Source organism: Neopsephotus bourkii, unplaced genomic scaffold (genome assembly GCF_033783945.1).
Source record: "Neopsephotus bourkii isolate Nb327-2 ecotype Australia unplaced genomic scaffold, CSIRO-AGI_Nbou_v1 NB_234, whole genome shotgun sequence".
Taxonomy (NCBI): domain Eukaryota; kingdom Metazoa; phylum Chordata; class Aves; order Psittaciformes; family Psittacidae; genus Neopsephotus; species Neopsephotus bourkii.
Genome location: NW_026900744.1, coordinates 13755854 through 13778619, shown reverse-complemented (window position 1 = coordinate 13778619; position 22766 = coordinate 13755854). Strand labels below are relative to the sequence as shown.

Sequence of the window (22766 nt, the reverse complement as noted above, 5' to 3'; positions counted from 1 at the left end):
CGCTGACGTGGCGGGCGTTGCCATGGCAGCCGCCGGCTCGCGCGCCGCCTCAACGGCAGTTCCGATTGGCTCCGCTGGGCGCAGCCGCCGCGGTGACGCCATGACCCGCAGCCACTGAGGGCGCGGGGCGTGCGGCCGCCGCCTGCCATTGGCGGCCCCGCGGTGGCGGGGGGCTATAAAGGGGTGGTTGGGGGGGCGCGGCGGCTGCACGAAGCGGGCGGGATGGAGCCGTGTGAGGACGCGGCCGGTGTGGCGGCGCTGGGGCAGCGGCTGGCGGAGGGCGGGCAGGGCCACGTGCTGCGCTTCTGGCCCGAGCTGAGCGCCGAGGCCCGCCGGGCGCTGGCGGCGGAGCTGCGCGACATGGACGTGGCCGAGATCAACCGCTTCTTCCGCCGCGCCCGCGGGGCCGGTGGCTGTGCAGCGGAGGCGACAGCGGCCGGGCTGGACGCGCGGATGCAGCCGGTGCCTCGGGACGTGTTGGGCAGTGTCTCCCGTGACCGTGAGCTGCTGCCGCGCTGGGAGAGCCGCGGTAGGTGCGGGAGGCGGCGGGGCCCGGCGCGGTGCGGTGCCGCTGCTGGCGCGGCGGGCCCCACGCGTGTGTGCTCTCCTTCCCGGCGCAGGGCTGGAGGAGATCGCGGGGAGCCGCGTAGCCGCGCTGCTGCTGGCCGGCGGGCAGGGCACCCGCCTCGGCGTCCCCTACCCCAAGGGCATGTGCGACGTGGGGCTGCCCTCTCGCAAGACCCTCTTCCACCTCCAGGCCCAGCGCCTGCGGCGGCTGCAGCAGCTGGCGGAGGAGCAGCATGGCACCCCCTGCAACATCCCTTGGTGAGCACCCTGCTCTCGGTGGTCGGCACCCCTGGGGTGGCCTTGGTGGGATAAAATGCGGGGTGGTGTTAGCTGTGTCCTGCTAGCATTGGTGGGATGAGCTCTTATGGGTTGGCATGGGCCCTATTGGCCTCAGCATGCCAAAGTCTCACGAACCTGTGGGTTGATGCAGACCCCTATGACAGCCCAAGTGCCCATGGGTTGGCACAAACCCTGCTGATGCTGTGCTGTTGCCATGGGTATGGCCTGTGGAGTCAGAGGGTCCAGGACCAGCAGATGGTGTTGGTAAGCCCCAAACTGTGGGACCACTGATATGTGCCACATGATAGGCTCAACCCAACAGCCCTTGGGAACATCTGTTGTGTCACCACATGGGACAGCAGCCACATGAGTCAGGGCTCTGGAAGGTGAGGGGCTGCGGTGGTGTATGACCAGTAAGTTGATGTCGTAGCTGCATCTGGCAGCTGCAGCTGGGTGTCCCCTTCTGCACAGGGTGTGGTAGCGTTTTGGAGATGTATGTTGCAAGGAGGGGTGAAGCCCTTCATTTGCTTGCCAAAAAGGCAGGATCACCACAGGTCAGATCCCTCTAAATGTTTGGTGAGGGAAGAAGGCTGTCATGAGTGTTACAGACTTAAGCAGTTCCCTGCATTTGGGTTGGGAAGTATGAGACCATGTCTCTCCTCCCTGCTCATCAGGTCTTTTCTGCACTGCAACAGGTACATCATGACAAGTGGCCGGACGATGGAGTCGACCAAGGAATTCTTTGTGAAGCATCACTATTTTGGCTTGAAGAAGGAAAACGTCATTTTCTTCCAGCAGGGCATGCTGCCTGCTCTGGGTTTTGATGGGAAAATCCTGCTGGAGGAGAAGGGCAAGGTTGCTATGGCGCCAGGTCGGTGACCAGGAGCTGGCAGGAGAGGTGCAGGGGAGTGAGACACAGTGCTGAGGAGAAGTTTTTGGAGCTGGAGCCTGTACGGGGCAGTGTCACAGCATGATGTGGCCTGGGGGTGACGCAGTCTGGGAGGTGTCTGTGTCGGTGGGAAGGACCAGGGTGAGGTATGGCCAGGCTGGTGACCCTCCATGCTGGCTCCATGGGAAAAAGAGGATGAGTGTGGCTGGCGGATGAGACAGCCGGGTGTTGCTGCAGCCCCCAATAGTTTGTTCCGTCTGTAGATGGCAACGGAGGCCTGTACCGGGCCCTGGGAGCACACGGCATTGTGGAGGACATGGAGCGGAGAGGCGTGCAGAGTGTCCATGTCTACTGTGTGGATAACATCCTGGTGAAGGTGGCTGACCCCAGGTTCATCGGGTTCTGCTTGGAGAAGGGAGCAGACTGTGGGGCCAAGGTATGGTTTTGGGGGCAGGCAGGAAGTGCTTCCCTGGAGTAGGGTGCACTCTGTCCTGATCTTTGCCTGACTTCCCTGACTCCTCACCCTTCCTCCCCTGGCTTGCTGCAGCCAGGAGGGATAGCTAAGCAGCAGGAGATTGCTGGTGGTGTAGCATGTCCTGACAGTCCCACCTGCCCATTGGGTCTGGCACCCCAGGGAATGTGGGGTGTCGCTCATCCCTGCTTGGTGCTGCTTCCCTCCCATCTTGCATGGGGATGTAGCACTGACAGCCCCGAGTCTCACTAGTCCCTTAGTCCCTGGGGCCACGAGCTGCTGCAGAGCCCTGTGGGGCTGATCGGTCCCTACCCGGATACTGGGCAGCTGTCTGGGAGGCTGCAGGGAGCATGGGCATCCGGGATCCCTGACACAGGCTGCCAGCTGTCCTGGGCTGTGACGTCCTGTGCACCAGACCAGACACAGTAGGTGCAGTTGACTGCTGAGCCCAGCCCTGTGTCTCCTGGGCGAGAGGTTGCCCACCCAAAGCTTTATTTAAAGGCTAGATTAGCAGACAAAGGGGCTATGTGATTGTGTTTGCATTAGGCTTAGCTCTGCCAAACAGGTGAGAGGGCTTGCTGCCCTTTAATCTTTCAGAGAGCAAACTAAGAAAGGGAAAGCAGTTCCTCCTTCTGGCCTATGTAAGAGAAGGAGGAAATAACCGTAGCATGCAGAAAGGAGTGTCCTTGAACGCTGCCCTGCTGTGGCAGCAGTGACAGGTAGGGATTTGCTGGGAGGCTCCCATTGCCCAAAGGGAGGTGTGCAAGAAGAGGAGGGAGGTCAGGTGTAGGGGGATGGCTCTGCTGAGCCAGCAGCCTCCTGCTTGTGCACAGCAAGCTGGCTCTTCACATGTGGGCTGGGTGCTAAAATTATCCATGCCCTCTGCCAACCACATAAGGGCTTGGTGCCGGATCCTGCCTGCACCCTCTGGATGTCCCTGACACCCTATCGGCCATCCCTGCCATCTCACCCTTCTCCAGAGAGGGGGAGCTCCACTATGCCTATCCCTGCATTACCCATGCTGTCCTGCACAGAAAAATAACCTCCATGGGGGTGCTAGATATAAGGCAGTGTATTTGAAGTGCAGGTCTCTGGGAGGTCTTCCCCTGACAGTGCTTCCCTTGGGCAGGTGGTGGAGAAGACCAACCCCACGGAACCGGTCGGCGTGGTGTGCCGAGTGGATGGTGTCTACCAGGTGGTGGAGTACAGCGAGATCTCCTTGGCCACTGCCCAGAAACGGGGCCCGGATGGGCGGCTGCTCTTCAATGCAGGCAACATCGCCAATCACTTCTTCACCACTGCCTTCCTGAAAGATGTAGTCAAGTAAGGGCCTGCTGGGGTGCTGGAGGAGGAGCACAGGTGCTGAGCACAGCTGACAACCTAGCTATCTACGCCTTGCTTTCTGCTGGTTGAACTCCAGCTGTTTGCATGTGCGCTGGGATGAGGCCCTCACAGTCTGGTCCTGCATGGCCTGACCCCTGCCTCTCTGCACAGTTCTGTCCTTGAGATGAGGTTTCCCGCAGCCATCACTGGCTGCTGGTGCCAGGGCATGTGGGGCTGTCCTCTCCTGGCTGCCGTGGGGATGAGCAGCCTGTGCCTTGGGGCTGGGGGTCAAGGCAGAGCAGCTGTCCTGCTGCAGCAGTGTCTGAGGTGGGAAGCTGGAGACTTGCCTTGCTCGGGTGAGTGACATCTCTTCCTTGGCCCATTACAGCACTTATGAACCACAGCTGCAGCACCATGTAGCTGAGAAGAAGATTCCACATGTGGACATCACTACAGGGCAACTGATCCAACCCGAGAAGCCCAATGGGATAAAGATGGAAAAGTTTGTCTTTGACATCTTCCAGTTTTCCAAGTATGCCATTTTTTCTCTGCTGGGAGCAGGCTGCCGGCTCTCCCTTGGGCAGCTCTGAGAGTCTCTGGAGGGAGGGATTGCATCCAGGGCTGTGCTCACTGGCAGTCCCCTAGGATCAGGATAGGATGTCAGCTCCAGTGCTGTTCAGTGGCAGTGGACCATTGTGCCCTGACATGAGCAGGAGGAGGGACAGGTGCTGTGTACCCCTAGCTTGGCAGCACCCTGTGCCTGGGCCAGAGGAGCATCTACTGACCCTGCAGCCCAGGTCTTCCCCTCTCTCTTCGGTGGCTGTGAGGACAGCCAGTGGGTGTTGAGGGCCATGGCCTTGGTTCAGCTACTGTGGCCCCAGCTCAGCCACCCTGGCAGGGAGGAAGCTGAAGTGACAGGGAAGAGCACTTCCCAAACCTGACCCTCCTACCCCTTTTCCTCCACCAGGAAGTTTGTAGTGTATGAGGTGCTGCGTGAGGATGAGTTTTCTCCCCTGAAGAATGCAGACAGCCAGAATGGCAAGGACAACCCCACAACCGCCCGACAAGCCTTGATGTCCCTGCACCACTGCTGGGTTCTCAATGCAGGGGGACACTTTGTGGATGAAAACGGCACTCGCATCCCCGCCATCCCTCGGTGAGCTGCTACTCCCAGTGCTCCTGCATCCTTTTTGGGTTGGGTGTCAAGCACTGGACAGTCTGCAGCCCTTCTCCATTTCAGTGCTTCTGAAACCAGCACTGCTGGAGCAACCAGCTGTGGGTTCCTTCTCGTGGGTGGGCCAGGTGGTGGCCACCACAGGGGCACTTGTTCATCAGGAGCTTTCCTTCTTGATTCAGTGTGAATCAAATCCCGCTGGTCTCTGTTGCACAGCCAAGGTTGCCCATGCAGGGACAAGGTGGCTTCCTAAAGCCCAACCACACCAGCAGATCTGTGCAGCAGACAGGCTGGGGTCACAGCATCCCTTGATCAAGAGACCCTCCACAACTCCTGTTTGGAGAACAGAAAACCCTATCTGTGGTTTCCCACCTTTGCTAACCCATGTTTATTCCCACGTAGTGTCACAAACGGAAGGTCAGATGCCACCCCAGCAGATGTCAATGACAAGTAACTATACCGTGCAGCTTGCATGGTGGCGGGGCTGTGCTTAGGTACTAACAAGCTATAGGCGAAGCGGTGTGCCAGGCTGTGGTTGCTGTGATGGGTGCGTGCTGGTGAGCAGGTGCCCATAGTGACTAATGGGGCAGGGTGCTTGGGCTGCATGCTGGGAGTGGGGCATGTCTCACTGTAGGACTCTGTGGATGCCGCATCTCATGGTGGCGGGCTGTGAGCAGGCAGGGTCTGCTCCCTTCTGGGCTCCTTTCCAGAGAGGCAGCAGGTGGGGATAACTGGAAGGAGCTTGTGCCATTGGTACAGATGCAGGCAGCCTGCTGCTGTCTTTGTGCAGCCCCCAGAGGTCACTACGCAGGAGGGATGCTGATGAGAAATGCACTGGCCTGTCCCTTCAATGACACTCCCCGTTCGTCATGCTGTGGTGCAGCACAGCCCGGACTCACCCTGTCCAGTCCTGTAGCTGGAGACAGCTGCCGTCTCCTGGTGCCTGCCAGATTGACACGAAATTAAGAACACCAAGTAAACGTTAAGCAGGCTTTGACGTAGCCTGTGCAGACCTCAGCACAGGCAGCCAGCTGCGCTTTGTGTGGCTGCAGCTCTTGAGTTTTGAAGATCCAGACCCTGACTCCTGAAAGTTCCCCGACTCTTGGAAGTTTATAGAAGTAAACAGGGAAGTTGACAGAAGTATTAAAGCAACTTCTCTAATAGCAGTGTGTTTTTCTGTGCCACAGGGCACATCTGTGGGGCTGGGACTTGAAGCTGGTAAGTAAATGACTTCCAGACTAAGCCAGCTTGCTGCTTTTTCTTCCCCTTCAGGAGAAGTTGTATCTTCTGGTGGGATACAACTAAGGTCTCTATTTTTAATTCAAGACTCCAAGTGCTTCCGTGCTTATAATAGGCTATCACACTAGTTATAATGTAGGATAAAGGATGCACTTTATCCTACATTTGTCCTTCATTTCCAGTTAACGGCATTATCTTTTATTTTTATTTTTTCAATTTTGAGAGGAATCTGACTCCAAGGCAAGCACAAGTGCAAGGGCTGGGTTAGGGTGGGTGAGTTCTATTTACTCACAGCTGGGACAGGAAGCAACTGAGTGAGCGTGTGGCAGCAGGGACAAGCTTTGTCCTGGGGAAGGAAGAGTTGTCACAGATGATGTCCTGTGCCCTCTCTGGCTGTGGTGGTGAGCAGGTGCAAAACGGTACCCTGGTGTTCTTTCTTTGCTCCACCTGGCCAGGCTTAAACACTGGTTGGATCAAGGGAGCATCTGGGGATGCTTGTGGCATCTACAGATGCTTGTGGCAGCAGGAGCAGGGTCAGGGACACCACGTAGACCCCTGCCCAGCAGTGCTGCTGTGGTTGTTTTGGGGCTAGGCTGTGGTAGGCAGTGCTGGTGTGGGTCTGTCATCGTCCTCACCAGCTCAGGTTTGTGTGCAGAACAGAGGAGCTGGATAATTGATCTAAGAGGCAAAAGCAGAAGGAGAAGCTGGTTCCACTGGGAGTGTTTCTGAGCAAGCCTTACCCTGCGTCTTCAGGTTGTGCTTTAAACAAGAAGTGTTTTTTAAGAGACCTGTTGTGACCAACCGAACAGAAAGGTGCCACAAGTGCATCTCATCACCAGGGATGCAAGAGGAAGAAGGAGGAAGGGGTGACTGGCTTGCATGCGGTATCAAATACAGCGGGGCTGGGATCCAGGCCAGGGGTGTAGGCGCTGCTGTAGTTGCACACATGGGAAGGCATGTAAACCCTCAGTAAAGCTGCATCTAAAGCTCTCTTTCCTTTCAGTCGCTGCTGATACCTAAACATTAGCTTGCAGCTCCATGGAGAGCACTCGAGGCTTGACTAACCCTGGGTAGCTCTGCACTGGTGAGGTCTGTGTGGGACAGCAGCCACTGGTGCCCCAGACAGCGCTGACCCCTGTGCTGGCGCCTGCGAGACTTCTGGGCCCCATCTGCTCCCATGGCAGGATGTAGTTAACCCTCCTGACCTTACTTTTCTCTGCAGCTTGAAGGATGCAAATGACCTGCCAATCCAGTGTGAAATTTCTCCCCTCATCTCCTATGGAGGAGAGGTGAGTACTGGCTCCTCAGAGCTTGGGCACCCGTGCAGGGTGGGGAGGCTGGCAGGGCACTCTGGGGAGGCGGTAAGCCACAAAAGCATGACTTGAATTCACAGTGGAGATTTTCAAGGCAGAGTTCCCCAAGCTGCTAGCATGGGAGGGGGGCAGAGCCACCTGCGGAGCAGCTCAGCAGGTCCACAGGGCAAGTGACATATGGTATGTTCCTGACGAGCTGCTTTGTCTTCCCTTAGGGTCTGGAAAAGTATGTGAAGGGCCGAGAGTTCTGTGCACCTTTAATTATTGACGAGGATGGGATCCACGAGCTGGTGAAGAACGGAGTGTAGCAGCAACACAGTGCCCAAGCCAGGCTGCCCGTCCCTCCTGGTGGGCTGGGGATTTGGACACATGAAGGTTTATAGCTGTAACTGGTAGGGGCTTGTCCTTCTTGGGCTGGTCCTGCTTGCTCTGGCGCTGTGCAGAGGAGGATGTAACCCACTCGGTTCTTAGCACGTTGTATGCATCTATTTATATTTTAATTTAAAAACCAAACACTTTATGGATTCCCCTGCCACAAAGCACAGCTACGGCACTGCTCTCTGCACTCCAGGCTGTGGGCATTTATTTTTAAACATGTATATAGTAATATTCATTGTACATGCAGAGGATTTTTATGGTACGGGGCTGGGGTTAATCTTGAATTTTTATTTTTCTCAAATCTACATGATTATTTTTTTTAATAGGGTCCTTGTCATTGCCCCAGTCCTCCCTTTTGGTCATCCTTTGTACGTTGCATAACTGGAAGCACCTGATTAAACTCTTGAGTCCCTCCTGTCTACCATCTGGTGGTGTTTTAATGGTGGTGACTTTTCACAGAGGATCTTGTGGAGTAGAGGTCTGACTGTGCCATGCCAAGTGCCCTGCTCTGCCCAGCACAGCAGGGGTTGCTGCAGGCAGGTCCTCTGGCCTGCAGTGCTTCTTTGGGGTGTCTCTGGAGGAAGCAGAGCTTCACTTTCCTCTTGAATTTCTGCAAACAGTGGCAAGCCTTAAGCAGGTATGAACAGGCATGTGTGCTGCGCTGCTGGAGTGCTCAGGGTGCACCCAGCCCAGCCTGGTGTCCTTCAGCAGCACCACCTGCCCTTTGCTTGCCTGGGGAGGGCTCCTCAGCTTCTGCCCCAGAGCATGGTGTCCTGATGCCCTCAGGCAGAGCAGCTCTTACTGCTTCACCTCCTGTCTGGGAGAGGAGATGGTGCTTGGCCAGATCCTCTCCTGCTCGAGTCCTGCCATAGCCTCTGGTGTGGGGGTGCGCAGCCACCCACTGCTCTGTGGCTGCTTGGGAGAAACTTACCCTTGCAGGGCTGAAACTGGGGCTCAGATTGCTCCCTGCTGGAGAAGTTGCCAAGTTGCTGAGTGCCATGGTGGCTGTTGGGCACCCCAAGCTCAGCTGAGCACTCTGCTCTGCACACAGTGTGTGCCTGGGAAGCGGGGGCCATGTGGGGGGTCCTGGCCAGTGCAGGTGGCTGCTGGTGGCTCACCGTGGGCCAGCTGGGCTGTGTGTGGCCAAGGCAGGCTGGCGGCTGTGGGTCCCAGGGGAGACAGCCCGGGATGGGGGCCAGAGTGAGGAGCTGGAGCAGAGTGCTTCTGCGGGTGGTCTTGTGGTCTGCACCACCTCCCCCTGCCCACCAGCTCTGAAAAACCCTGGGAGCAGCTGCTGTGAGGAAGGGACACCTCTGGTCCTTGGGGAGCTGCTCCTTCTTGGCATGGAGCAGGCAGCAACTGGAGCACAGCATGGCCCACATTGGGGGAATGCTGAGCAGGAACAAAGGGCTGCATGGTGAACCAGGGGGGATCACCACTCCTTTGGCTTTTTGGCTCTGTTTACACACCAACACCTTCGCATTAGGATGTCCTGGGATAGAGCAATGCGATGCTGGGTGCTGCCAAGTTATCGGAGTGCTAATTACAGGTAGCAGGGGTGGAGGAGAGCTGGCCACTGTTTGTGCCAGTGTGCACGTAGGGCAGCAAGGGCTTGGTGCATAGCCCTGCAGCAGGCATTGCACTAACCTGCTCCTGCCTGCCCTCCCTGCCAGGCCGGAGGTGCTCTGCCTTGCCTGCTGCGCCCTGCTGCCATGCCTCTCGTCGCACCCATGACTGGGCTGGCATTACAGCTGCTCTCTCCTGGCAGCAGCAAGGGCACCAGCGCCTTGTTTTATTGCTTGGAGAGCAGGCAGGACAGGAGTCTGGCAAGGAGGTTGTTTTAGCAACAAGGCTACAGCCCTGGGGCTGTGGGGTGCCCTGCTCACAAGAGCACTTACTGGGAGCCACTGGCCTGCTGCTGGGGTGCAGCTTTCCTGCCACAGCAGTGTGGGTGCTGGCATAAAATACAGCCAAAACTAATCTGAAAGAAAAATAATTACCTTTTAAATCTGTTTTCAATTGCATTTAGCTGTTGCACAAAAACCAGCGTGAGCTGATCATGATGGTGATTGTTTTCTCCCTGCCGCGTTGCACAGTCCGTGGCCACGCTGCCAAGCTAGTGCCTGGAAGTGATGTAAAACCACGAGCTCAGCGTGCAGCCCGGGTTGCCAGCGCTGCTTCCGCGCCACGTGCCTGGGCAGGCCGGCACTCTGGACAGTGGCCTCGCCACATATGCCCATGCAGGAACCCGGCTTCCTTCCCACCTGGGGCCCTGAGCGGGACAGCCCATGCAGGACCCTCCAGGCTAGCAATGGGGCCTTATGGAGTACCCCATAGCTGGCATTTTGGGGGTGTCCTGCCTGGCCCCTGAACCCTGTGGTGCAAGAGGACGGTCCCGGACATGTGTGCCATCCCGTGAGTGCCAGAAAGCAAAACACTGCCTTTTGCTTTAAGTTCCCCCAGCGGCCATGGGGAGCTTTTTATTTTTTCTCCCGCGCTATGAATGGGTTTTGCTGTAAATTATAGCTTTGCACACATTCCCTCGGGCTGAGGAAAATAACCTCTGCCGAAAAGCCAGCCTGGATTGGTGACTGGCTCCCCCTCTCCGCTCCCTAATTGAAACCAAATGTGCAAGATGTAGGATTGTGGGATTTCTGGCTGGCTCCCAGGAATCCGCAGAATGCAAGCGCGCTCCCAGAGGCATCTTGCATCAGCCCGGGGAAGTTTGCTCCTCGCCTGGCTCCCCCTGCCAGGGTGAGGGGCGAGGAGCCCGCCCGCCACCGCTCCGGTGAGTCCCTCTGAGGTGCCTGGGGGGCAATTGCTGCCCCACGCTTGGGGTTTTGGGGGGACACAGGGTTGGCCGTGAGCCGCGGCAGAGCGGCTGGGGTATGGGTCTGCCTGGGAAGGGGCTGGGGCAGCAGCAGGGGAGCATCTCCACCTGGGGAGGTGACGTTAGCCCCTTCTCTCCAGTTTTCTCCCCACTGCCAGCGCTTTCCCCCTTGTCCCATGCCAAGCCAGCGTTTCCTGGTGTCTGTCCTCGGCTCCTGCCTGTGTGTCTATTGGCAGAGCCCGTGGCAGTGCTTCCAGCCAGAGAGGCCCTGCTGTCCCCAGGGTACCCCAGCCAGGTATCAGGTCACACTGGGGAGCAGACACAGGGCCACCTGTCTGGTGCTGCTGAGCATCCTGCCCCAAATCCTGGTGCTGGGGACCCACTTGTAGCTTCCCATCCCTGCACAACGGAGGAGCGATGCTCTCAGCCCCACACTGTGGTGGGATGACACTGTGGCACAGAGCTGGGAGGAGGAATGCAAGGTTTCCTCTGGTGGGGAGCATTTGCTGGGTGCAGGACCCACAGGACTTTGCCCCCATGGCCATGGGCTGTGCTGCTGGCAGCCACAAGGATGTGCCGGCCACTTCTTGCACCCTGTACGGCTGTGATGCCCCGGCTGAGCTTGCCAGCCTGTGGCTGGGGAGGTGCTTGCTGCTGGAGAAAATGGGGCTGCATCCAGCCCAGAGAAGGTCTAAAATGGCATTTTTGGAGTGGAAGAGGACTACGGATCCCGGCATGCTGCTCTGCGCTCCTGCCGAGTCTGCGCTGCCGCCACAGCATGCTGGGGGCTGTAGTGCCAACTGGGGTAGGGGTCCCAAACCCCCTCACCAAAACACTGCATGCCTTTGGTCATGAGCCAGGGTCAGGGAGAGCCTCTTGCCTCTCAGGGACATTCCCTCCAGCGTGGCCTCTCTGTGTCCCACTTGCCCGCCATCCCAGCAGGAGGGGAGACCCCAGCCCTGTGCAAGGGTTTGGGCTCTGCAACAGGAGCCCTGGGAGACCCACATGCAGGACCTGGGATGTTCAGGGTATGGACTACTGCCATCCAGCCCCTTTCAGATGGATGGTACTCCTCCAGTGCTGGTGAGGATGGCAGTGCCCACTTGGGAAGCGAGCTGGGAACTTCACCATCCGGCATGGTTGGCAGTGAGAGGGACCGTGTCCTGGGTGTGATTTGTTTCTAAACAAATGTGCATTTCATTTCTTTTCCTGCTAATTTTTCCCTGGTGATTTCAGCAGAATAAGAAAGGGGAAAATAAGAAGGGGGAGCGGAAATAAAAGTAGTGTTTGAGGGAAGCTCCCAAGGCCATGCGACGCCAGGGAGGAGCTCCAGAAACTCTCTGTGCTAAAACTTTCCAGTGATTGAGAGTCTTCAGCAAATGTTTTCAGACAAAGCACTGCAAAGCCATCCCTTGTGCGGGGCCGGCGGAACAAAAAGGATTTCCAGCCGGGTTGCCAATGCCGCTTGGCCAGTTTGACCATGCAGCCTTGGGCCTCAACCTCAGCGCCCGAGTCACCATCTCCCTGGTGTCCCCCAGCCCTGCTCCCCCAAGGAGCCACAGTGGCTGCGCAGGGAAGTTTTCCCTATATTAGACTAAATTTAAATGCATTTCCTGTGGGAGAGTATGGCATCTGGTATCCTGATGCTGAAAGAGTTTACTCAGCCTGTAAGAATAGTGGGAAAAAATATCCCTGGATAGTTTTTTTGGAATGCAGAAGGAAATTGAGATTTTTATGCTGGGGGAACTGGTCATCATCAAACGCAGGAGCTTTGAGTGTGCCTCTCAGCGATGCGGTTGAAATTCCCAGTTGCAGCTGAGTTAGTTGCAGCTAACTAAACGTTCCCAGCTGGGAATAGAAAAGAAGCAAACTGCATGTGTGCTTTAAAACAAAATAGGGAAAAAATCACCGAAAGTCACCTTAAGTTGGGGTGTTCATTTGTACCTCCTCATGTTCAGCAGAGGCCTCCGGTGAACCCAGCAGCAGGATGCGGGAGGCAGCTCCCAGTGCTTTGTGCTCACCTGGGTGCTGACATGGGCAGAGGAAGCCTGCCTCACTCCCGCAGTGGCAAGCCCCAGCTTTGCCAGCAAGCAGGACCATATCCAGCATCTCCCACCTGGGCTGCACAGGATGGGGACATTTGATGTGTGGCAACTGGTTCAGGGTGGATTTCGGTTTTCTCTTGGCAGTAGAGACAAGGCTGTAGGTCCCCACAAGCAGGCATGAGCCTGCAGAGTTGCTGGTGTTGGGCCAACTTGAGGACCTGCCAGCCCAGCCATCCCTGGTGTGATAGGATTCAGATGGGATTTATCCCAGCATTCAAACGCAGCCAGGTCCCATTTGGCCAGGTCCTATGGTCTTTTTAACCCCCAGGTTAGTAAATTGTTTCTGCAAAGGTTAATCTGCATGCAAACAAGATTAAAATATCCTTTTTTAATAAAAAGAGGTCTAATCTGCATCCAGTGCTTGTGTTAAGGGCTATCCCAGGAGAACAAATGTCCCCTTGGCAAATAAGGGATGCCAGAATGAACAGGGCCTTGAGTGACTTGTTCTAGTGTGAGATGTCCCTGCCCGTGGCAGGGGGGTTGGAACTCAATGATCTTAAGGTCCTTTCCAGCCGTAAGTATTCTACGATTCTATGGCCCCCAGGTCCCCACGAGCCCCATCCCACATTGCCCTAGAGGCACCATGTGCAAGCTGGCTCCCATGCCCGTACTTTGTGTCACGCATGTCCTGGAGATCCGCTCGAGATCAGTCACTAAAAACAGTATGAATCTCAGTGATTACCTGCTATTACCTCTCCTGCGCCAGAAGGCAGGAAAACTGAGTGTTGCAACGGGCTATTATTTTGTTTCATGATGGGGTTGTGCAACGTCTTGCTTTCAAAGCCATCCAAAAGAGAGCGGCCCAGCCGGAGCATTTCTGCCCGTCCACGGAGCCAACCCCAAGCAGAGCCCTGGGAGGTTCATGCGCATCCTGCGCCCAGCTCATGTGGCCAGCTCCAGGGGTGCAGTGTGCCATGGCTCCTGGGGAGCTGGTGGCCGAGGGGATGGACACTGGGACCCCTTTGACCACCATCACAGATGTGGGGGCTGGGGCTCTGCTCTCCTCCGGGGCTGAGGTGGGACACTCATGCCGGGGAAGCCCTCCCATCCTCGGCTGGCCACCCCAAGCGGGACCGGCATTTCTCACTGCCTCAGTGTGACGAGGACTTCCCTGTCTCTGCAGGACTGCCGACATGCCGGTCTGCCCCAGACCAGCCCTGCTGCTGCTGTGTGTCCTGCAGGCCACGAGAGCCCAGGTCAACCCAGGTAAGGGAGATGGGAACCAGGCTGCAGGAGCTGTGCTCTTTCCAGGGTGTCTGAGCTTGGGCTCACATCATCTGCACCATCTCTGGGAGCAGTGTGTGACGGCCCCCAAGGCCATGCCTGCCTGGGCTCTCTGCTGCCCTGCACACAGCTCAGCCACCACCCATGACCAAGAAAGCATCCTCTGTGTGCCACAGGCAACTGTCCTGGCACTGGCAGGATGGAGGGACATTGAGGTATGAGCAAAGCCCTGCAGCTGGAGCCCTGGGCTCTGCACAGGGCCCTTCTCCATTAGGGGCTCATCAGGCCTGCTCAGTTTTGAGGCTGCAGCGTGCAGAAGGAAGGCACCAGGGTATTGTTTGCTGCTGGGACGTGCTTTCTTTGGTGGTTTCCCAACAAACCAAGGTTGGCTTCAGTGAAGCAGCTTAACTAGGTGCCTGGCTTCTGCTCAGAAACCACAACACTGCTCCGGACGTCAGCAAGAGAAGTGTATTTAAATGGTTGTTTTGGAAGGGCTCGGCCCCGTCCTGTGTTGCAGGGGTGGACACACAGCCCAGGCTCCTTCAGTGCGTCAGGGTTTCCCTGGGGTATCCCTGTGACAAGTCCCTTCAAAGGCTTCTTCCATCCGTGGGAAGTTTGCTGGGTCTTCCCCAGAGGTTGCACAGTGCTTAGGAAAGCAATCCTGTTTCTTCCGCAGCCATCCAGGGCTGGCAGTGTTGGCTTTGCCTGGCCAGGGTTGTTTTATACCCAGGGCAAAGCAGCTGGGCTTGGCTTTATGTTTGTCAAGAATCAAATGGGAAAATGGAGCTGCACTCTGCAGAGCCTCAGAAGAGTGTTGAGAGTGGTGGGAGAGATGGAGACAAGAGAAGATGCTCCCCACTGTGCTCATGCTGAAGATGTGCCCACCCCTCTGTTGGATATAGGAGATGGTCCCTCTCTGTTGTGGTGGCACAGGCACCCGGGGATGGGAGCTGGCTGCCCTAGGTGGCACCGCGCACTGGGGCTCATTGCTGCTGTGGCAGGGGCAGCCCCAAGCCCGCCCCCTGGCCTGGCCCTGCCACCTTGGTGCGGGTGTTTGCTCGGGGCGGCGTGCAGGGGCAGCGCTGCGGGCTGGAGCCAGTGGCCAGATGGTAAACAGGCCAAACAAGCCGGCCTTTGAGCAGCGCTCCTGGCAGCTGGGAGTGAGAAAATAACTCCTGCGAAGCGGTGTGGATGCGGTGTCGGGGAAACTGGCTGCCGCTCGGGGATGCAGCCCACTCAACACCCTGGGTACTTTTCCACTCACAGCTGGGCAGGGAGCAGGGCTGATGATGGGAGCCACAGGGCCAGCAGGGAGGGTGAGTGCCCACCTTTGTCATCCCCCCGGCAGGTGGAGGGAGCAGTGGGGCAGAACGGCCAAGAACAGGTTGCTGCAGCTGTTTTTTTGGGGCAAGTGGCCTCTGGAATGAGCCCACCGGGTACCCCCCAGAATGAGTGTGGGGACAGCAGTGCCAACCCACAGGCTCTCCCTCCACCGCAGCTGAATGCTTGCCAGCAAGGCTGAAGGGATCTCTGGGGACAGGGACCAGGTGTGTCCGAGCAGACCTTGGAGCACTCCTTACCTTTGCTCCCAGCTTTGCTTCAGGCTGCGCTGGCATTCACTTGTGACCCTTGGCTCCATCTACTTAGGCAGTACCTGACTGTCCAGGACCATCCCATAGTGCTTTGTCCCCACTCCGTAAGCCTGAGGCATGGAGAGCGCTGTGCCTGAGCTGCCCGGTCTGTGGTGCTGCGGCACTGTGGGTGTGCCCAGCCCTGGCAGTGTCAGGCCATATTTCAGCACTTCTCTCTGCCGGGGAGGCAAGGAGGGATGCCTGCTCAGTACCCCAATGGTCTCATTGCAGCTGTGTGCCGGTACCCCCTGGGAATGTCAGGTGGGCACATCCCCGATGAGGACATCTCAGCATCCAGCCAGTGGTCTGAGTCCACAGCTGCCAAGTATGGACGGTAAGTATGGGACTCTTCTGTGACAGCCACAGCAGGGTCTTCTGAGCTTTCATGGAGGGGCAGAAGGGGGACATGGGGCTGGCTTTGGCCACCTGCAAATGGCTCCTGTGCTCTTGGTTTGCAGGCTGGACTCAGAGGATGGTGATGGAGCCTGGTGTCCCGAGGTCCCAGTGGAGCCCGATGACCTAAAGGAGTTCCTGCAGATAGACCTGCGTGCCCTGCACTTCATCACGCTGGTGGGCACCCAGGGACGCCACGCCGGGGGCCATGGCAATGAGTTTGCTCCCATGTATAAGATCAACTACAGCCGGGATGGCACTCGCTGGATCTCCTGGAGGAACCGGCATGGGAAGCAGGTGAGGAAGCAGGACGGGGCTGCACAGGGTGGATGGTGGGGTCTGCACCTGCCCATCCCCACCATGCTCTTCTGCCCAGGTGCTGGATGGAAACTCCAACCCCTATGACATCGTCCTCAAGGACTTGGAGCCACCCCTTATCGCCCGGTTCATCCGCTTCATCCCCGTCACTGACCACTCCATGAATGTCTGCCTGCGTGTGGAGGTGTACGGCTGCGTCTGGCTGGGTGCGTGGTGCAGTCCTATGCCTGTCCCCAGAGTCCAGCTGGGGGGCTGTCTGTCCCACTGGGGGCTGTCCATCCCACTAGGGGCTGGCCCAAGCTCAGCAGCAACTGGGTGTCTGGCATGGGCAGCCACTTACCCTGCCCTCCCTGCAGACGGGTTGGTGTCCTACAATGCACCAGCTGGGCAGCAGCTCATCCTTCCTGGGGGCACTGTCATCTACCTGAACGACTCGGTGTATGATGGGGCATTCGGGTACAGGTGAGGCCTGAGTGAGATTGTGCATGCTGTGGGTGCTGCAGTGGGCAGGAGTGGATGGGAGTGTTTCTTCCCTGTGTTGGCAGGCTGATGTGCTGACCCTCAGCAGAGCGAATATTTGGGGTCTCCCTGAAGCAGGGGACATGGCCAGCTCTGGGAGGTTGCACATCATGATGGGTTCAGCATGATGGGGAAAGCACCCCCATCCCTTCTCTTGGATTTACACTAACTGCACTGTACGTTCAGCATCCCATAGCCTTTTCCAGAGAGAACATCAAAAGGACCAAAACTGCCTCCAGAGTTTCCCAGGGGCTGTGAGGAGCTGCTGGGGGGGATGCTGGGTGGAGGCAGGTTTGTGGGGCTGGCGAGAGTCATGCTGCCTTTCCCCCCTCACACACACCAGCATGACAGAGGGCCTAGGCCAGCTGACAGATGGGGTGTCGGGGCTGGATGACTTCACGCAGACCCACGAGTACCACGTCTGGCCGGGCTATGACTACGTTGGTTGGCGCAATGAGAGCACGGCTGGAGGCTATGTGGAGATCACCTTTGAGTTTGACCGCATCAGGAACTTCACCGCAATGAAGGTCCGCATGCCCCCCACCTGCACCCTGTCCCTGTCCCCCACCATGGCCACACTGACGGGCTGCCCCACAGGTCCACTGCAACAACATGTTTGCCAAAGGGGTGAAGATCTTCAAGGAGGTGCAGTGTTACTTCCGCGCTGATGCCAGTGAGTGGGAGCCCAGCGCCGTCTCCTCAGTGCTGGTGCTGGATGACGTGAACCCCAGCGCCCGCTTTGTCACCGTGCCTCTGCTCCACCGCATGGCCAGCGCCATCAAGTGCCAGTACTACTTTGCTGACGCCTGGATGATGTTCAGCGAGATCACCTTCCAGTCGGGTACCCACCACCATGAGCCCCACGAGGACTGTCCCCTCCAGGGGGGATGTTCATGGAGAAAGTGGGGCTGTGGGGCACCCATGCATGCCTCTCACCCTGATACTCCCCTCTTTTCCCTTGCCAGATGCAGCCATGTACAACAACTCATTGGTCCCCCCTGAGGTGCCCATGGTTCCCACCACTTATGGTAGGGCATTGAAAAGCACATCACCCTGAGCTGGGTAGGGAGATCCTCTGGCAGGGAAGCTCTGCCTCATCTGATGGAAGAAAGCGGCAGGGGCTCTCCCCAAAGCCCAGCATGACTGACTCTTGCTGTCCCTTTCTCCTGCCAGACCCCATGCTCAAGATGGACGACAGCAACACACGTATCCTGATCGGGTGCCTGGTGGCTATCATCTTCATCCTGGTGGCCATCATTGTCATCATACTGTGGAGGCAGTTCTGGCAGAAGATGCTGGAGAAGGTGGGCAAGCACCTGGGAGGCTGTTGAGGTACCAGGGGCAGTGGGCTCATCCTGGGCAGGTTCTGCTGGGAGCTCAGTACAGGGAAAGCAGACTCCATGCAGGGTCTGATGGTTCCTTCTTGTCCTAGGGAAGGCTGTGGTTTGCACCCATCTCCCAAGCAAGGGGATTTAGCTTAGCAAAGTGGGGACTTTGGGACCTGCATGCTTTTCCATCCCTCTGTCCGGAAGCTGGGCTGAGAAAGAGGAGCCCATGGGGGTCTCACTGCAGCCCTGGGTAACCGAGAGCAGTCACAGAAGTGATGAAACCCAACTCTTTGCCATAGAGGCAGATAATACAAGGGGGGTACATCAGGACAAATATCTTTCCCAGACTGGTGCTGCAGCCCTGGAACAGGGCACTAGAGAGGGGAGCTTGGGGCTGGGCACGGCCATGGTGCCATGTAGCACAGAATACCCCATCCCACCAGTCCTGCAGGGGATCCCTGTCCCAGCTCTCTCCTCCCTTACCCCCTCTCTCAGGCATCACGAAGGATGCTGGATGACGAAATGACCGTCAGCCTCTCCCTGCCCAGCGAATCCAGCATGTTCAACCACAACCGTTCCTCCTCCTCCAGCGAGCAGGAGTCCAGCTCCACCTATGACCGCATATTCCCCCTGGGACCCGACTACCAGGAGCCCTCCCGCCTGATCCGCAAGCTGCCTGAGTTCACAGCGGCGGAGGAGGACACGGGTGAGAGCTGGGGGATACTCGTGCTTAGAGCCTGCATCAAGCCTGCTTCCCAGCAGCTCCCCACCCCCAAACATTTTGGCACAGAGAAGTAAGGGGGAGGTCACACAAGCTCCTGCACATCCTCCTCTCAGATGTCATACAAAGCCTGGGGCTGAGCCAACATCAGTGCCAGGCTGTGCTCTGTCCCCACCACAATCCTTGGGATGCTCTGGCCTCTCTTTCTCAGTGACCTGGAGGTTGGGCAGTGATCGCTGTTCAGCTGGTACTTGGGGCTGGCTTGGTGCATTTGTCAGTCATGGGGAAGGATCAGAGCATCCTGTGGTGTCTGCAGGAGCCCAGCCATGCTGGTGCAGTACAGGGGCTCTGGGGAGGACTGGGATGAAGAAGCCAGTGGCTGGAGCATGAGCCGAGGGTGCAGGGCAGGACACCGATGGCAGGGCTGGCCCTGCTGTACCTCCCCAGGCTGCAGTGGCCCTGTGAAGCCATCTCAAACCAGTGTCCCAGAGGGTGTCCCCCACTACGCCGAGGCCGACATCGTGAACCTGCAGGGTGTGACAGGCGGCAACACCTACTCAGTGCCGGCCCTCACCATGGACCTGCTCTCTGGTAAGGACGTGGCTGTTGAGGAGTTCCCCAGGAAGCTGCTGACCTTCAAGGAGAAGCTGGGGGAAGGCCAGTTTGGGGAGGTGAGTGTGTGCTGGACCTGCCCTGAGTAGGGCTCAGGCAAGGCTCCTTTCAGTCTGTGGGGGCCAGCAGAGGCTGTCAGTCAGCGGAGGTAATGGCTGCCCCTTGTGCCCCTCCAGGTGCACCTCTGTGAAGTGGAGGGGATGGACAAGTTCACGGGCAAGGACTTTGCCTTGGAGGGCTTGGATGCGAGCTCCAACTGCCCTGTGCTAGTGGCTGTGAAGATGCTGCGAGCAGATGCCAACAAGAATGCCAGGTATGAGGCTGGGGGGGTGCACACACTCCAGTATTCATACCCCCCACCCCCCACCCCCCCCCTTAGAGCCTTCCAGGAAAGCCAGGACACCTGGAAAGCATCCCCTGCCTTCAGTGGTCAGGAGCTCAGTGCAACTGTGAGGGTTACATGTCTGAGCTCTCTGCGGATGCTTTGCTGCTGCAGTTCAGGACTCGTGGTCCTTGCTGGTCCTAACAAGCTCCCCAGTGCCACATCTGCCCATCCCACCGCCAAGTGTGGATCAGTCCAAGGCTCCCTTTATATCCCCAGTCCCAGGGGAGGGGACCCGCAGGGTTCCCCACGAGGCTTGGGCGGGTGGGTAGCATGCTCAGCTGGTCCATGCACACCTCCGTGCCTCTCTGGGTCTGTCTATCCGATCCGTGTGGTTTCTGTTCCGGAAAGGAATGATTTTCTGAAGGAAATCAAGATCATGTCACGGCTGAAGGACCCCAACATCATCCGGCTGCTGGCAGTGTGCATCACGGATGACCCGCTCTGCATGATCACTGAGTACATGGAGAATGGAGACCTCAACCAGTTCCTGTCCCGACAGCAAGCAGACAGCCCCCCTGCCAGCCAAGTGCCATCTGTCAGGTAGTGCCACCTGGGACAGGTAGGGGGGACAGGGCTGCCTGCTCCAGGCACCCCGGGGGGCACCCCGCTTGCCATCCTGCCTACCACCTCAGTCCTCCCTTGTCCGCTCCTGCCACCTACAGTGACCTGCGGTTCATGGCCACCCAGATAGCCTCAGGCATGAGGTACCTCTCCTCCCTGAACTTCGTGCACCGAGACTTGGCCACTCGCAACTGCCTGGTAGGGAAGCGGTACACCATCAAGATAGCTGACTTTGGCATGAGCAGGAATCTCTACAGTGGGGACTACTACCGCATCCAGGGGCGGGCAGTGCTCCCTATCCGGTGGATGTCCTGGGAGAGCATCCTGCTGGTATGTGGGGACTCAGCTCCTCTGATGGACACGGGCTAACCTCAGCTTCTTTCTCAGGCTGGTGGGTGAAGAATGGATGGGGAAGTCTCTCCTTCCTGAAGCCCAGCTTTGGGGTGAAGCATGCAGAAAGCAGGAGTGGTAGCAGCTTTTTCAAGGCAGGATGGGGGGACTACACTGATCTTGGGTGTCCTGGTGCCCAGCTTTTGAGCAGGATGCTTGACATTTTCTACTGGCCATGGTCAGACCTGAAAGAGGGAGTAGGGTTGCTTTTTATCTTTGAAGGGAACTGGGTCCTTACTAAGCCTTAGCTCTTAGAGCAGTTGCTGCAAGTCAGAGCCAGATCTCTCCAGAGTCTGGCCCCAGGCACAGAGCACGTCTGCAGGACCAAGCTGGTCCACTCTGGGCACCAATCTGGAAGCTGAAGCATGCAGAAAGGTTTCAAAACCTGTGCTTGTCGGGCCTATGGAGAAGGACAGGATAATGCCCATGCCCAGCCCCACTCTGCTCCCTCTTGCAGGGCAAGTTCACGACGGCCAGTGATGTGTGGGCATTCGGTGTGACGCTGTGGGAGACCTTCACACTCTGCCGGGAGCAGCCCTACTCCCAGTTCTCCGATGAGCAGGTCATTGAGAACACCGGCGAGTTCTTCCGGGACCAGGGCAAGCAGGTAGGGACAGGATGGGATGGGATGGGACAAGACAGGACAGGATGTGACAGGATGGGTTGGGATGGAACGGGGCAGGATGGGACAGGACAAGTAGCAGTGCATCTGGGACACCAGGGACCTGGGGAAAGACTTCAAGGTGATCAGATACTGACCTTGGCTATGGGGGAATTATGGGACAAGAGCTCCTTTGGAAAGGGTCCTGCATGGCAAACCCTGCATTTCACACAGCCCAAAGCACTGCTTGCCTGCTGACCCACATAGGTTGGGAGGCATGAGCAGGTGTCCCCAGGCCCCACTGTGCCATCTGGGGGTTCCCTTCCCCCTGAATACACAGCAGCACAGCCCTCTTGCCCTGGTGCATGAGGAAATGGGGCTTCCCAGGAGCAGTTTGCTTTTCTGTTTCCATGTCAGTAACTCTCTCCCTTTGTCATCTTTGCCTCTTGTTTTGAAGACCTACCTTCCCCAGCCTGCACTTTGCCCTGACTCAGTTTATAAGCTAATGCTGAGCTGCTGGAGACGGGACACTAAAGACCGTCCCTCCTTCCAGGACATCCATCGCCTCCTCCAAGAGTCAGCCAGTGAAGAATGACCCTTTGCTCCCCACCAGCCCGGTCCCCATCCCTCCCCATCCCCAGAGGAGCCCCATATGCAAACTGAAGCCACTTCACTTGGACTTAGCAATAAAACCCGGGCAGCTGGTCTTGTTCTCATTGTACAGTGAAGCCTCAGAGGAAAACCCCAAGGGCAGCAAGGAAGGACACAGCGTGGGACAACTCAGACTTCCCGCTCACTTGCTGAGCTGAGCCTGGGAGCAATGTGGGCTATGATGAGGGTTATTTATTGACACAGCGTGTTCTTGGTGACAGTGACCAGAACAGAATGGCTTCTCTCCCCTGGTCGGAGGGGAGGAACATCAGCTGGACTTTCTCTGTGTGGAAGCTCCCAGCAAACTTGTGAGGCCTGGAAAAGGAATGCATGTGGGTATGGGTGTGTTGGAGCAGGGACTGTCTAGCAGCCACTACCTGCTTGAGGAGGACTGGGGACTGCAATTATAGGGCAAAACCAAAAACTCTCTGGACATTTTGGGCTTTGGACACGTCACATGGAGGGGGAGGAAGCTCCGTCCCTGCCAGCCAGACCCTGGTTGCACAGAGAGAAGCCTGACAGCACTTGCAGCTCCTTGCTGCCTGCCCAACACAAGGCAAGCCAAGAGGACATCCTCTTACTGACTTCTCACCTACTCCCAACCGTTCATCACAACCACAGCGCTCCAGAGCTGCTCAACTGCCCATGAAATGCATTTTGGATGCCCCGCAGGTGCTTGCACAGCAGCTGGCAGCAGGATGTTAGCACCTTTCACCTCCAAGGGGAAATAGACCGGTCCTCCTCTCCTGCGTCTTCACCTACCAGGAGAGGAATGCACATAGCAGAGCTTTCGCTGGTGCCCAAGCCTGCAACAGCCCGTGTGCATGGAGCAGTGGGCACCCCGTCCCTCCATGGCTCTGGGC

General features: G+C 57.5%; 2 protein-coding genes across 6 annotated transcripts; both read left to right on the top strand.

Moving 5' to 3' along the window:
- The first annotated feature begins 221 nt into the window (after positions 1-221).
- On the top strand, positions 222-8053 carry UAP1 (UDP-N-acetylglucosamine pyrophosphorylase 1). Of its 5 annotated transcripts, none has more exons than XM_061345376.1 (10): positions 222-529; positions 621-825; positions 1542-1717; positions 1999-2171; positions 3337-3530; positions 3919-4062; positions 4498-4686; positions 5107-5121; positions 7166-7232; positions 7472-8053. In XM_061345376.1, the coding sequence occupies exons 1-10, from the start codon at positions 223-225 to the stop codon at positions 7562-7564; spliced, it is 1563 nt and encodes a 520-aa protein (XP_061201360.1). In that variant the 5' UTR covers position 222; the 3' UTR covers positions 7565-8053. The 5 variants fall into 5 exon arrangements, with proteins under 5 accessions (XP_061201360.1, XP_061201359.1, XP_061201358.1 ...); XM_061345375.1 differs by having other exon boundaries at positions 5107-5154; positions 7961-8053; XM_061345374.1 differs by having other exon boundaries at positions 5107-5154.
- Positions 8054-9394: 1341 nt separating this feature from the next.
- Positions 9395-21973, top strand: DDR2 (discoidin domain receptor tyrosine kinase 2). The gene is made up of 17 exons (XM_061345372.1): positions 9395-10422; positions 13693-13775; positions 15656-15758; positions 15883-16114; positions 16194-16341; positions 16492-16597; positions 16998-17181; positions 17252-17495; positions 17620-17682; positions 17828-17958; positions 18478-18688; positions 19151-19374; positions 19492-19628; positions 20049-20240; positions 20363-20591; positions 21109-21258; positions 21710-21973. Exons 2-17 carry the CDS (start codon positions 13703-13705, stop codon positions 21845-21847), a joined length of 2565 nt encoding a protein of 854 aa, XP_061201356.1. The 5' UTR covers positions 9395-10422; positions 13693-13702; the 3' UTR covers positions 21848-21973.
- Positions 21974-22766: the final 793 nt, after the last annotated feature.

What these genes read in the sequence shown, in the direction of transcription:
- UAP1 (XM_061345374.1), top strand. Translation starts at nt 223, where the DNA reads ATGGAGCCGTGTGAGGACGCGGCCGGTGTGGCGGCGCTGGGGCAGCGG. An exon ending in CAAGGTTGCTATGGCGCCAG is followed by an intron (nt 1,718 to 1,998) that starts GTCGGTGACCAG and finishes TTCCGTCTGTAG; the next exon opens with ATGGCAACGGAGGCCTGTAC. An exon ending in TTCCTGAAAGATGTAGTCAA is followed by an intron (nt 3,531 to 3,918) that starts GTAAGGGCCTGC and finishes GGCCCATTACAG; the next exon opens with CACTTATGAACCACAGCTGC.
- DDR2 (XM_061345372.1), top strand. Translation starts at nt 13,703, where the DNA reads ATGCCGGTCTGCCCCAGACCAGCCCTGCTGCTGCTGTGTGTCCTGCAG. An exon ending in GAGAGCCCAGGTCAACCCAG is followed by an intron (nt 13,776 to 15,655) that starts GTAAGGGAGATG and finishes GTCTCATTGCAG; the next exon opens with CTGTGTGCCGGTACCCCCTG. An exon ending in TCCGGGACCAGGGCAAGCAG is followed by an intron (nt 21,259 to 21,709) that starts GTAGGGACAGGA and finishes CTTGTTTTGAAG; the next exon opens with ACCTACCTTCCCCAGCCTGC.